This window comes from Drosophila persimilis, unplaced genomic scaffold, assembly GCF_003286085.1.
Source record: "Drosophila persimilis strain 14011-0111.01,24,50 unplaced genomic scaffold, DperRS2 tig00001980-arrow-arrow-pilon, whole genome shotgun sequence".
In the NCBI taxonomy this organism is placed as follows: domain Eukaryota; kingdom Metazoa; phylum Arthropoda; class Insecta; order Diptera; family Drosophilidae; genus Drosophila; species Drosophila persimilis.
The window spans coordinates 25,243-39,054 of NW_020825606.1; the positions used below are offsets into that span (position 1 = coordinate 25,243).

Here is a 13,812-nt window from a genome sequence, read left to right on the forward strand (position 1 = left end):
TTATGCTCACGAGAGAGTGTGGGCGATGCAAACGCTGATGCGCGAGAACAGTGCGTAGAAGCGATAACGAAAAGCAGACTGAGCAAAAAAACAATAACAAATTGCCTGCACGAGTCCGATGCGTTACGATTGCAATATTGAATTTATATGAAACACTTGTTCACTAACAAAACACTGGTGGTTAACACAAAGTAGAATCAAATTAAAGAGATGCGATAATATATCAAAACAAAGTCACAACAATGTTGTATGATATTTAGGCAAAGGGCGGACAATGCTGGAGCAAGAAAAAAACACAACCGGCTTAAGCAAGAGCTAGAAGCGAATGACGAATACAAGCGTGTGAATTCAGGGGTAAACGAGTCTCTAGTCGCCTTTAGCTGAGGCGAAGAATCGCTCAGCAGAGCTGTATAGACGCAGCAGAGCATAATGCTCTGCAGTTAATCGAGAAATTACGGGACACTGGCAGATCGGCCCTCATGGCTCTAGACTGTCAATTCCTCATAACGACTTCTGCAGAAGTTGGCGCGACGAGGAACAGTAGGAATCGGTCCCCCACATCTTCTGGCACTGCCCGGCCCTTGGAAATCGTCCTCTTCGTATTCTCGGAGCCGCTTTGCTCACGGACATTTCGGACCTGTCCGAAAGCAAACCAGGGACCTTATCCAAATTCATCCAAGCCTTCGGATGGGACTACCGTTAACCTGCAGTAGTCTGCTCTCACGGTTTCAGTCAACGAGAAGGGCCACATGCCCATGCGGCAACACAATGGACCTCTTATATGTCCAAGTGAGCCAGCGCGTACTTCCCACTCCAGTTTAGTGTACATCGGCTCCTAGGCCCCGTCATTAGCTGTTGTATCTTCTGGACTTGCAGCATCTTTATTAGAAGGAGACAAAATAATCCAGATGCAGTGTGCCACATAAAACATTGTGAGGGGAATATTGTGATCTACTGCTGCGACCACAACTCTACATTTATACCCGATACATAGTCAGTATGGCTACATTAAACGACGAAGAGTGCGTGCGAGAGAGACAGAAAATCAGTCAGGACGTGTCCACGGGCGCTGCGTAGCCACTGCAAATCGATTTGTTACTTTTGGCTATAATAATAATCCGATATGATTCGGATTCGGCAAGATTCGGCAATCTGGTAGATATGGCCATTCCCTATGACTGTGCGTTTTTAATTTTCTATTCCTCAAAATTGTGGTTGCCACAGGGTTATAAGAATAAATTCAATAAAGATATTCTAAAAACCGAAGTCAAACGGCTCAGACGTGCCCGTGTTATTATTGAACAAGTGACATATTACAGAAGATATGGTCAGTCTCTACGATTCTGTATTGCGCCCAGGTGAACATGGTGGGTAAACAGCTGTTGTATTTACATCTACGCAGCAGCATAACAGGGTTTGTTCAGGTGTTACTCAGCATGTTCTGCACCTTTTTGCATATGTAGTCCATCCTAGTAGTTCCTTTTTTTGTCTGTCCAGTCCAATCGATCTTGTGTCAGGAATAAACCAGCACTCAAATTGTAATATGATTATGAGTATACAATGCGAGTAGGTAGCACAGTGGTAAATTCTTACCTACCATCGCTGGCTCCTTTGTTCGCTACTCGTAAAAGAGCTCATTTTGGTAGATCCAGTCTTTAGGGGACAGATTCTATCCTATGGCTTCGGATCCGTTGTGGCCGAATAAACATTCATGCGGATGTTATTATTAAAAAAATTTGACTCAAATGCATTGACATTCACATTAAAATCAGCTTCTATCTGGGGGAGTTGGTTATATACATATATTTTCAATGTTTATTGATGCTTCATAATATAAACTCACCGAATCTGAATGCAAACCGCGATATTCGTTCTCGGCCTTGAGGTAGGCGCATATGCCCTGATTGACTTCATATTGGTTCTTCGGCATGAAGTGATCTTTAATATCTTCGTTGGGGATCACTTGCTGCTGGGTGGTCTCCTGGCTGCTCGAGCCATCATTAATATCTTTGCACCGATCTTTGGAACGATCTTTGGAACGATCTTTGGAATGATCTTTGGAATGATCTTTGTACCGATCTCGACTTCTATCCCGTGCAGATGTTTCCGTTTTGATTAAGTTTTCTTTTCTCTCATAATTATTGCGAATTGCCTTCCATTCGTAATCGATTCGTAACTTGATTGCCTCCAGCATGGTGATGGGATCGACGCAACCCAGCTTCTCAGGTATTAGACCGGCGAAGGCGATTTGAAAGGCATATTCGTTAAAGTTCTCGCTCCCATTGAGAGTCTGCTCTATCACATCGTTACAACAGTTCTCCTTGACCATGGCACGGAAGAACACGGCTTTGGTGCGGCTAGCCAACGCTTCCTCTGCCGTTTTAGGGCGGCTGCACATGCAATTCTCCTGACAAAGTAGGAATCACATTAAATTGAAAGAAAACTTAGGAAAACTATATATCTTACATCCGAACTAGACGTTCCGTAGATCGTCTGGGAAAAGTCAAGGGAGAGCTTCTGACGGCCATATGACACTTGCTTTGGATGACGTGCATTTTGTGCATATGCCGAGCTCGTGCATTCCTCTTCACTGGATTGATCGACATATCTGATTGGTAGCGATGCATTACTATCTCCATTTGTTGGTGCATTGCTATGATACAGGGTACTGTGTCCAACTGGCGTTCTCGTGTTAACCTGACTATTGGATGGATCGCCGTATCGGAGTGTTAGTTTTGCATTTGCCATGCAATAAGGTCTTTCCGGCTTAGCGGGTGTATTCTCTTTATATGGCGTACTGTAACACTGTCGTGTAGTCATAGTTTCCTGACTCTGATTCATGGGACTCTGATTCATGGCCTTCCGACAACAGGATGGTGTCGGTGTTTGAAAAGTCTGGATCGAATGATTGCTCGTTGGTTCTTCAAACGGTTCAATATCCTTGAATTCCTCTGACTCCTTTGGGGTTAATTGTTGATCAGTTAGATCATTATGAAACATAGCATACTATCTCATCCAGGACTCCGACTCACTCACTTACATGTTGAATCTGCTGGCGATCTGGCCTCTGGGCGTTACCTCTTTGGAATGACTGACTGCGCGACGTATGGCTCATAGGTGGACAAGTTGAGAATTGAATTCTTGACTGTTTTGGGGGATTTAATAGATGTTTAATAGATGTTTAGACAGAATACCTAATTAGTAAGGCTCATCCTACAAAAACCACACTTACATATTGACTCTGCTGCGTTTCAGACCTCTGGGGCGGTAGTGACTGCTGGTTTCCCGAATCATACTGGGAGTAAAGAAAGAAAGCTCGGATTATCATATTCTAATTCGTTAGAAAACCTCTTATTCAAATGTCGGATGTTCTGCTGAGAGCGGTTCCCATAGCTAGGCGGTTTCAGGGACGGTAGTACCGCACTCCACGAGGTCTGTTTGGAGACACAACTCCCAACCAGAGCTTGTGGAAGGAGTGGTGTGAGGAAATGTATTCCTACAAGCAGGGGGCGGTAGTGGATTAAGGGCTAGAGGCCGTTATCCGGGATTATCCGGAGGCGGTGAATTCCCGGAGAACCAGGTGAGTAACAAGCAGTGCGATCAAGCACGAAGGGAAAACTTTATAAAGCGAAGACGTTGCGTTAGGATTGAGAGGCGGAATCGAGCCCAAAGCCAAGAGCCAAAGGCTCCAATCCCTTGAACCAACGGTGCGACGGTTGGAGTGTATCCCATAGGAGGCGAACCGCGATCAGGCAGAAACATCAAGTTGAGTCTAGTGAGAGCGAACGCGTCAGGCGCCGACTGAGTGGCGGATTTGGGCTACCTGCCAAGAATCACTAGCCGCAGTCGTTAGAGCCGGAGGAGCCACGCTTGGAGACGCCTTGGCGGGTCACGAATAGGTCGCGCTCATCACGAACGGAGAGGAGGAGAAACCAACTGCCGAACCCGTCCAGAAGGCAAAGTAGCGTAAGATAGTTCTAAGATACCAATAAAGCTTAATTGTTATACAGTAACCAAACCCAACCCGTGCGCTCTTATTTTTCGTCGGGCCAGATTTATAAATTTGAACAAAGAGGTTCGTTACTGTGGCAAGACCTTCATTGTAGTCAATCTACAAGCGGCACAGCACTCCTGCAGAACTTACCTTTGGTGGCGTTAATCCTCGCATTGAATGCGACGGGCGGCTACAGCTGTCAGTGCAATGTGGCATACAGGCTTCGTCGGAACTCTCTCTATCAATAGTCGTGCTCTTGATATCAGGCTCCTATCGAAAAACATTTTAAATTAATTAAATTAATGAAGAACTCTGCAGTTAACACTTCATACTTACAAATCCAACGGTGGTCTCATCGTTGTGAAAGAAGGCATAACTTTCCTCTGCATACTGGGCCGACTTTGTCTGCTGGCAGCAATTACATAGGGCACGATTGCACCGTGCACTACAGGGTTTCCGAGAATTTCCAGGACCCACCATCATGCTACTGAGATCGCGTTCCTATCGGAATAAAATTATATAACTCATCAATAGTTATGAAATAGTTTCCGCAATTCACGCTCACAGATCTGTCAATGGTCTCATTGTTGCCAAACAATTCATAAACTGACTGCTGCTGACTTTGCTGCTGCTGCGGGATACCCAAAGACAGTGCCTCCCTGGCCGACTGTGCCTGCTGTCATCAATAGTTAATCAATAGTTATGCAATAGTTTCCGCATTTTACACTCACATTGTCCACAAAGTCATAGATTGACTGCTGCTGCCTATGCTGCTGCTGAGGGGTACCAAAAGACACTTCATCCCTGGCCGACTGTGAATTCTGGGAGCGACTGCATTGGGCCTGATTGCACTGTGCCTCATAGGGATTCTGAGAATTTTCACGATCCATCTGCGTACTATTGAGTGTGTAAATGTAAAATTGAATTTGGAATTTTGTGAATTTTATGTGTGCTCTTTGTTTTGAATAGAGACATAAAAATTCAGGTTTTTCTTGTCACAAGCTTTGTTGCTAAACTCCTCCGAAATAGCTCTACCGATTATCGTGAAATTTTGTGTGCTTATCGCGCCAATCTGCGCCGATAGAAATTAATGTAAATGTGGCATCATAAAATTCAAAGAAAAATATTTAAATAAATAATACACGCATGAAATCTCTATAGGCCGAAACAATAATTCGGTCCTCGGGTTTAAAAATTGAAAAAAATATTTATCGAAAGCACATTGAATAAAATGAAGCATTGATTGATATTTAGAATCATTGCATTCATATTGCGAATTTACCAATCAGTCATTTCGGTCTGAGCTCATAAAGTACGATAATGTAGAAATGGCAGGCATTGTTAGTCGCAATGTTCCACTACTAAATGATGAACAAAAAGTTATTTACGACTGCATTATGCTGGCAGTTTTGGCAGGACAAGCAGGATTTTTTTTTTCTTGATGCACCAATTGGACTGCCGAAACTGGCGATAAAAAAAAAATCGACGGGCGCTGCGTAGCCACTGCAAATCGACTTGCTGCTTTTTGCTATAATTATAATCCGATATGATTTGGATTCTGCAAGATTAGGCAATCTGGTAGATATGGCCATTCTCTATGATTGTGCGTTTTTATACCCGATACTCAAAATGAGTATTGGGGTATATTAGATTTGTGGTAAAAGTGGATGTGTGTAACGTCCAGAAGGAATCGTTTCCGACCCTATAAAGTATATATATTCTTGATCAGCATCAATAGCCGAGTCGATTGAGCCCTGTCTGTCTGTCCGTCCGTCCGTCTGTCCGTCTGTCCGTCTGTCCGTCCCCTTCAGCGCCTAATGCTCAAAGACTATAAGAGCTAGAGCAACGATGTTTTGGATCCAGACTTCTGTGATATGTCACTGCTACAAAAATATTTCAAAACTTTGCCCCGCCCACTTCCGCCCCCACAAAGGGCGAAAATCTGTGGCATCCACAATTTTAAAGATACGAGAAAACCAAAAATGCAGAATCGTAGAGAATGACGATATCTTTTAGACTGCGGAATCTGAATTGGATCGTATTATTATTATAGCCAGCATCAAGAAAACAATTTCATTTTTTCTCGCCCTGTCTCTCTCTAACACACACGTAGCATAGGCGGCTTTGCTTAGAGTAAAACATTAGCGCCTAGATCTCAGAGACTATAAAAGCTAGAGCAACCAAATTTGGTATCCACACTCCTAATATATCGGACCGAGACGAGTTTGTTTTAAAATTTCGCCACACCCCCTTCCGCCCCCGCAAAGGATGCAGATCTGGGGATATTAATAAATCTCAGAGACTATTAAGGCTAGAGTAACCAAATTTGGTATCCGCACTCCTGTTAGATCTCACTATAAAACGTATATCTCAAAATTTCGCCCCACCCCCTTCCGCCCACACAAAGGACGAAAATCTGTTGCATCCACAATATTGCAAAATCGAGTAAACTAAAAACGCAGAATCATAGACAATGACCATATCTATCCGGTTGCCGAATCTGGATCAGATCGGATCATTTTTGTAGCCAAAAGCAAGAAATCAATTTTTAGTGGCTACGCAGCGCCCGACGTCACGCTCAGACTGATTTTCTGTCTCTCTCGCACGCACTCTTTGTCGTGTCGTTTAATATTAGCGGCGTCTGCCGGAGGAGAGCCATACTGACTTAGTATCGGGTATAACTGTAGAGTTGCGGTGTCCGCAGCAACTCACAACGTTCCCCCTCGTTAATTTTCTATTCCTCAAAATTGTGGTTGCCACAGATTTTCGTCCTTTGCGGGGGCGGAAGGGGGTGTGGCGAAATTTTTAAACACACTTGTTGCAGTGAGCTCTCTACAGTGAGCAAAAAGAAAATACACTTGTAACAGTGAGTTCTGCAGTGAAAAATTACAAATAGTTTTGTAACAGTGAGAGCTCTAGAGTCAGGTCTAATCGTCTCTGAGATCTGTGGATGCCACAGATTTTCGTCCTTTGCGCGGGCGGAACGGGGTGGGGCGAAGTTTTGAAATATACTTGTGCAAGTTGTCCGGCGAAGACGATTTCAAAGGCATATTCGTTAAAGTTCTCGCTCCCATTGAGAGTCTGCTCTATCACATCGTGTAGTGTACCAGAGTTTAAATTTATATATGTAAACAGATATATAGGCTCTCGATATCAGCAGATGTCTTTGACTGAATTTAAGGACTGCCTACAAATAGGTTTGGTCGTGTGCACTCTTGCTAGGCTCGGGTCTACCTCGCCGGATGGTCGGGGTTCTTCCTAACCTAATTGTACCATCGTACCCCACTATATTTAAATAGTCCACTTTCTTGGAAATTAGTAATTATACAAAAACAAAGCAAACTGAAATGCTGATAGCGTAGACGCCGACAGAGAGCGGGAACGACGGCGCCAGCCCTCTGCCGCAGCGAGAATGACGACACTGGCCGCCCACGCTGACGCGGGATCGGCAGAGTTCTGAGCTGGGAAAACGAGGAGATAAAGGAAGTCGATCGGAGAAGGCCGGAGGAGCCAGACGTGCCAGCGGAAAGTTCGAGTGGTTTGCGAAAAGTTAAAACACGTGGCGTATGAGATCCACGCCAACGCAATCAGTGGTACGAGAAAAGATCCTGCACCGTCACCGCACTTACGGAGGAGGAGAAGCTTTCGACGAATACAAGCGTGTGAATTCAGGGGTAAACGAGTAAACGAGAAGAAGCGCTCAGCAGAGCTGTATAGACGCAGCAGAGCATAATGCTCTGCAGTTACTCGAGAAATTACGGGACACTGGCAGATCGGCCCTCATGGCTCCTACTGTCAATTCCTCATAACGACTTCTGCAGAAGTTGTCGCGACGAGGAACAGTAGGAATCGGTCCCCCACATCTTCTGGCACTGCCCGGCACTTGGAAATCGTCCTCTTCGTATTCTCGGAGCCGCTTTGCTCACGGACATTTCGGACCTGTCCGAAAGCAAACCAGGGACCTTATCCAAATTCATCCAAGCCTTCGGATGGGACTACCGTTAACCTGCAGTAGTCTGCTCTCACGGTTTCAGTCAACGAGAAGGGCCACATGCCCATGCGGCAACTCAATGGACCTCTTATATGTCCAAGTGAGTCAGCGCGTACTTCCCACTCCAGTTTAGTGTACATCGGCTCCTAGACCCGGTACGTTGTATGCTACATGGCATCTCATTGGCTGTTGTATCTTCTGGACTTGCAGCATCTTTATTAGATGGAGACAGAACAGCTCATTCAGCATTTAAGCTGCATTAAACATTCAAAATAATCCAGATGCAGTGTGCAACATAAAACATTGTGAGGGGAATATTGTGATCTGCTGCTGCGACCACAACTCTACATTTATACCCGATACATAGTCAGTATGGCTACATTAAACGACAAAGAGTGCGTACAAGAGAGACAGAAAATCAGTCAGACGTGTCGACGGGCGCTGCGTAGCCACTGCAAATCGATTTGTTATTTTTGGCTATAATAATAATCCGATATGATTCGGATTCGGCAAGATTCGGCAATCTGGTAGATATGGCCATTCCCTATGACTGTGCGTTTTTAATTTTCTCTTCCTCAAAATTGTGGTTGCCAAAGATTTTCGTCGTTTTTGGGGCGGAATTGGGTGTGGCGAAATTTTTAGACACACTTGTGGCAGTGAGGTCTCTACAGTGAGCAAAAAGAAATACACTTGTAACAGTGAGTTCTGCAGTGAAAGATTAAAAATAGTTTTGTTACAGTGAGAGCTCTACAGTCCGGTCAAATAGTCTCTGAGATCTGTGGATGCCACAGATTTTCGTCCTTTGCGGGGGCGGAACGGGGTGGGGCAAAGTTTTGAAATATACTTGTGCAAGTTCGATATCATAGGAATGCGGATACTAAATTTGGTTGCTATAGCTCTTATAGTCTCTGAAATCTAGGCGCCAATTTTTTTCGCTAAGCAAAGCCGGCTATTATACGTGTGTGTTAGAGAGAGACAGGGCGAGAAAAAAATTTAGTTGTTTTCTACATTCTGGCTATAATAATGATACGATCCAATTCAGATTCTGCTGTCGAGAAGTGTAGTATGTGCATATATTGAGTGTACACTGTACTTAACGGTTAACAATAAATATATCAGCAACACATTGTTTCAGTACACAAACAAAACCATTTCAAGTGAGCGTGCAATATGAGCGCCGCTTTTGCGCTAAGCTAAGTCAGCATTCCCACGCTGACCACTTGAAGTATATATATATATACACATATGTACATACGGCTCTTGCCCTCTCGATTATGCTGATAAGACAAATATGTATAAATCCGCTCCGCTGCGGCAGCGCAGCTATGCGGTCTGGGTTATAAGAATAAATTCAATAAAGATATTCTAAAAACCGAAGTCAAACGGCTCAGACGTGCCCGTGTTATTATTGAACAAGTGACATATTACAGAAGATATGGTCAGTCTCTACGATTCTGTATTGCGCCCAGGTGAACATGGTGGGTAAACAGCTGTTGTATTTACATCTACGCAGCAGCATAACAGGGTTTGTTCAGGTGTTACTCAGCATGTTCTGCACCTTTTTGCATATGTAGTCCATCCTAGTAGTTCCTTTTTTTGTCTGTCCAGTCCAATCGATCTTGTGTCAGGAATAAACCAGCACTCAAATTGTAATATGATTATGAGTATACAATGCGAGTAGGTAGCACAGTGGTAAATTCTTACCTACCATCGCTGGCTCCTTTGTTCGCTACTCGTAAAAGAGCTCATTTTGGTAGATCCAGTCTTTAGGGGACAGATTCTATCCTATGGCTTCGGATCCGTTGTGGCCGAATAAACATTCATGCGGATGTTATTATTAAAAAAATTTGACTCAAATGCATTGACATTCACATTAAAATCAGCTTCTATCTGGGGGAGTTGGTTATATACATATATTTTCAATGTTTATTGATGCTTCATAATATAAACTCACCGAATCTGAATGCAAACCGCGATATTCGTTCTCGGCCTTGAGGTAGGCGCATATGCCCTGATTGACTTCATATTGGTTCTTCGGCATGAAGTGATCTTTAATATCTTCGTTGGGGATCACTTGCTGCTGGGTGGTCTCCTGGCTGCTCGAGCCATCATTAATATCTTTGCACCGATCTTTGGAACGATCTTTGGAACGATCTTTGGAATGATCTTTGGAATGATCTTTGTACCGATCTCGACTTCTATCCCGTGCAGATGTTTCCGTTTTGATTAAGTTTTCTTTTCTCTCATAATTATTGCGAATTGCCTTCCATTCGTAATCGATTCGTAACTTGATTGCCTCCAGCATGGTGATGGGATCGACGCAACCCAGCTTCTCAGGTATTAGACCGGCGAAGGCGATTTGAAAGGCATATTCGTTAAAGTTCTCGCTCCCATTGAGAGTCTGCTCTATCACATCGTTACAACAGTTCTCCTTGACCATGGCACGGAAGAACACGGCTCTGGTGCGGCTAGCCAACGCTTCCTCTGCCGTTTTAGGGCGGCTGCACATGCAATTCTCCTGACAAAGTAGGAATCACATTAAATTGAAAGAAAACTTAGGAAAACTATATATCTTACATCCGAACTAGACGTTCCGTAGATCGTCTGGGAAAAGTCAATGGAGAGCTTCTGACGGCCATATGACACTTGCTTTGGATGACGTGCATTTTGTGCATATGCCGAGCTCGTGCATTCCTCTTCACTGGATTGATCGACATATCTGATTGGTAGCGATGCATTACTATCTCCATTTGTTGGTGCATTGCTATGATACAGGGTACTGTGTCCAACTGGCGTTCTCGTGTTAACCTGACTATTGGATGGATCGCCGTATCGGAGTGTTAGTTTTGCATTTGCCATGCAATAAGGTCTTTCCGGCTTAGCGGGTGTATTCTCTTTATATGGCGTACTGTAACACTGTCGTGTAGTCATAGTTTCCTGACTCTGATTCATGGGACTCTGATTCATGGCCTTCCGACAACAGGATGGTGTCGGTGTTTGAAAAGTCTGGATCGAATGATTGCTCGTTGGTTCTTCAAACGGTTCAATATCCTTGAATTCCTCTGACTCCTTTGGGGTTAATTGTTGATCAGTTAGATCATTATGAAACATAGCATACTATCTCATCCAGGACTCCGACTCACTCACTTACATGTTGAATCTGCTGGCGATCTGGCCTCTGGGCGTTACCTCTTTGGAATGACTGACTGCGCGACGTATGGCTCATAGGTGGACAAGTTGAGAATTGAATTCTTGACTGTTTTGGGGGATTTAATAGATGTTTAATAGATGTTTAGACAGAATACCTAATTAGTAAGGCTCATCCTACAAAAACCACACTTACATATTGACTCTGCTGCGTTTCAGACCTCTGGGGCGGTAGTGACTGCTGGTTTCCCGAATCATACTGGGAGTAAAGAAAGAAAGCTCGGATTATCATATTCTAATTCGTTAGAAAACCTCTTATTCAAATGTCGGATGTTCTGCTGAGAGCGGTTCCCATAGCTAGGCGGTTTCAGGGACGGTAGTACCGCACTCCACGAGGTCTGTTTGGAGACACAACTCCCAACCAGAGCTTGTGGAAGGAGTGGTGTGAGGAAATGTATTCCTACAAGCAGGGGGCGGTAGTGGATTAAGGGCTAGAGGCCGTTATCCGGGATTATGCGGAGGCGGTGAATTCCCGGAGAAGCAGGTGAGTAACAAGCAGTGCGATCAAGCACGAAGGGAAAACTTTATAAAGCGAAGACGTTGCGTTAGGATTGAGAGGCGGAATCGAGCCCAAAGCCAAGAGCCAAAGGCTCCAATCCCTTGAACCAACGGTGCGACGGTTGGAGTGTATCCCATAGGAGGCGAACCGCGATCAGGCAGAAACATCAAGTTGAGTCTAGTGAGAGCGAACGCGTCAGGCGCCGACTGAGTGGCGGATTTGGGCTACCTGCCAAGAATCACTAGCCGCAGTCGTTAGAGCCGGAGGAGCCACGCTTGGAGACGCCTTGGCGGGTCACGAATAGGTCGCGCTCATCACGAACGGAGAGGAGGAGAAACCAACTGCCGAACCCGTCCAGAAGGCAAAGTAGCGTAAGATAGTTCTAAGATACCAATAAAGCTTAATTGTTATACAGTAACCAAACCCAACCCGTGCGCTCTTATTTTTCGTCGGGCCAGATTTATAAATTTGTTGCGGCGAGCCCGCCGACCGCTCAGCCAGCCTAGCTTAATCAGACGGAACAAAGAGGTTCGTTACTGTGGCAAGACCTTCATTGTAGTCAATCTACCTTACCTTTGGTGGCGTTAATCCTCGCAATGAATGCGACAGGCGGCTACAGCTGTCAGTGCAATGTGGCATACAGGCTTCGTCGGAACTCTCTCTATCAATAGTCGTGCTCTTGATATCAGGCTCCTATCGAAAAACATTTTAAATTAATGAAGAACTCTGCAGTTAACACTTCATACTTACAAATCCAATCTCATCATTGTGAAAGAAGGCATAACTTGCCTCTGCATACTGGGCCGACTTTGTCTGCTGGCAGCAATTACATAGGGCACGATTGCACCGTGCACAACAGGGTTTCCGAGAATTTCCAGGACCCACCATCATGCTACTGATATCGCGTTCCTATCGGAATAAAATTATATAACTCATCAATAGTTATGAAATAGTTTCCGCAAATCACGCTCACAGATCTGTCAATGGTCTCATTGTTGCCAAACAATTCATAAACTGACTGCTGCTGACTTTGCTGCTGCTGCGGGATACCCAAAGACAGTGCCTCCCTGGCCGACTGTGCCTGCTGTCATCAATAGTTAATCAATAGTTATGCAATAGTTTCCGCATTTTACACTCACATTGTCCACCAAGTCATAGATTGACTGCTGCTGCCTATGCTGCTGCTGAGGGGTACCAAAAGACACTTCATCCCTGGTCGACTGTGAATTCTGGGAGCGACTGCATTGGGCCTGATTGCACTGTGCCTCATAGGGATTCTGAGAATTTTCACGATCCATCTGCGTACTATTGAGTGTGTAAATGTAAAATTGAATTTGGAATTTTGTGAATTTTATGTGTGCTCTTTGTTTTGAATAGAGACATAAAAATTCAGGTTTTTCTTGTCACAAGCTTTGTTGCTAAACTCCTCCGAAATAGCTCTACCGATTATCGTGAAATTTTGTGTGCTTATCGCGCCAATCTGCGCCGATAGAAATTAATGTAAATGTGGCATCATAAAATTCAAAGAAAAATATTTAAATAAATAATACACGCATGAAATCTCTATAGGCCGAAACAATAATTCGGTCCTCGGGTTTAAAAATTGAAAAAAATATTTATCGAAAGCACATTGAATAAAATGAAGCATTGATTGATATTTAGAATCATTGCATTCATATTGCGAATTTACCAATCAGTCATTTCGGTCTGAGCTCATAAAGTACGATAATGTAGAAATGGCAGGCATTGTTAGTCGCAATGTTCCACTACTAAATGATGAACAAAAAGTTATTTACGACTGCATTATGCTGGCAGTTTTGGCAGGACAAGGAGGATTTTTTTTTTCTTGATGCACCAATTGGACTGCCGAAACTGGCGATAAAAAAAAATCGACGGGCGCTGCGTAGCCACTGCAAATCGACTTGAAGCATATGCAAACATATGTACATACGGCTCTTGCCCTCTCGATTATGCTGATAAGACAAATACGTATGAAGCCGCTCCGCTGTTGGCGTAACCGGCAGCGCAGCTATGCGGTCTGAGTTATATGAATAAATTCAATAAAGATATTCTAAAAACTGAAGTGAAACGGCACAGACGTGCCCGTGTTATAATTGAACA

The 13,812-nt window shown here is 44.2% G+C and overlaps 2 protein-coding genes across 14 annotated transcripts; both read right to left on the bottom strand.

The window, feature by feature from the left end:
- Window positions 1-1,267: 1,267 nt before the first annotated feature.
- LOC113567142 lies at window positions 1,268-4,904 on the bottom strand. Of its 7 annotated transcripts, none has more exons than XM_026994316.1 (10): window positions 4,726-4,904; window positions 4,560-4,667; window positions 4,331-4,495; window positions 4,145-4,264; window positions 3,233-3,295; window positions 3,041-3,145; window positions 2,467-2,958; window positions 1,844-2,407; window positions 1,594-1,779; window positions 1,268-1,530 (listed from the first exon to the last, which is right to left on the bottom strand). In XM_026994316.1, the coding sequence occupies exons 1-9, from the start codon at window positions 4,882-4,884 to the stop codon at window positions 1,675-1,677; spliced, it is 1,881 nt and encodes a 626-aa protein (XP_026850117.1). In that variant the 5' UTR covers window positions 4,885-4,904; the 3' UTR covers window positions 1,268-1,530; window positions 1,594-1,674. The 7 variants fall into 7 exon arrangements, with proteins under 7 accessions (XP_026850117.1, XP_026850115.1, XP_026850116.1 ...); XM_026994314.1 differs by having other exon boundaries at window positions 1,598-1,779; window positions 4,560-4,670; XM_026994315.1 differs by having other exon boundaries at window positions 1,268-1,507; window positions 4,560-4,670.
- A 4,459-nt stretch (window positions 4,905-9,363) lies between these two features.
- On the bottom strand, window positions 9,364-13,009 carry LOC6603992. 7 transcript variants are annotated; one of them, XM_026994309.1, is made up of 10 exons: window positions 12,831-13,009; window positions 12,665-12,772; window positions 12,442-12,600; window positions 12,265-12,384; window positions 11,329-11,391; window positions 11,137-11,241; window positions 10,563-11,054; window positions 9,940-10,503; window positions 9,690-9,875; window positions 9,364-9,626 (listed from the first exon to the last, which is right to left on the bottom strand). In XM_026994309.1, the coding sequence occupies exons 1-9, from the start codon at window positions 12,987-12,989 to the stop codon at window positions 9,771-9,773; spliced, it is 1,875 nt and encodes a 624-aa protein (XP_026850110.1). In that variant the 5' UTR covers window positions 12,990-13,009; the 3' UTR covers window positions 9,364-9,626; window positions 9,690-9,770. The 7 variants fall into 7 exon arrangements, with proteins under 7 accessions (XP_026850110.1, XP_026850108.1, XP_026850109.1 ...); XM_026994307.1 differs by having other exon boundaries at window positions 9,694-9,875; window positions 12,665-12,775; XM_026994308.1 differs by having other exon boundaries at window positions 9,364-9,603; window positions 12,665-12,775.
- Between the last annotated feature and the right edge of the window lie 803 nt (window positions 13,010-13,812).

Bases quoted from the DNA above. Each gene is read 5' to 3' on its own strand.
- LOC113567142 (XM_026994314.1), bottom strand. From the start codon at position 4,884: ATGGATCGTGAAAATTCTCAGAATCCCTATGAGGCACAGTGCAATCAG. The intron at 4,671-4,725 runs GTGAGTGTAAAA...TATTGATGACAG, and splicing joins TCTATGACTTTGTGGACAAT to CAGGCACAGTCGGCCAGGGA. The intron at 2,408-2,466 runs GTAAGATATATA...CTACTTTGTCAG, and splicing joins ACGGAACGTCTAGTTCGGAT to GAGAATTGCATGTGCAGCCG.
- LOC6603992 (XM_026994307.1), bottom strand. From the start codon at position 12,989: ATGGATCGTGAAAATTCTCAGAATCCCTATGAGGCACAGTGCAATCAG. The intron at 12,385-12,441 runs GTAAGTATGAAG...GTTTTTCGATAG, and splicing joins ACAATGATGAGATTGGATTT to GAGCCTGATATCAAGAGCAC. The intron at 11,055-11,136 runs GTAAGTGAGTGA...TTAACCCCAAAG, and splicing joins ATCGCCAGCAGATTCAACAT to GAGTCAGAGGAATTCAAGGA.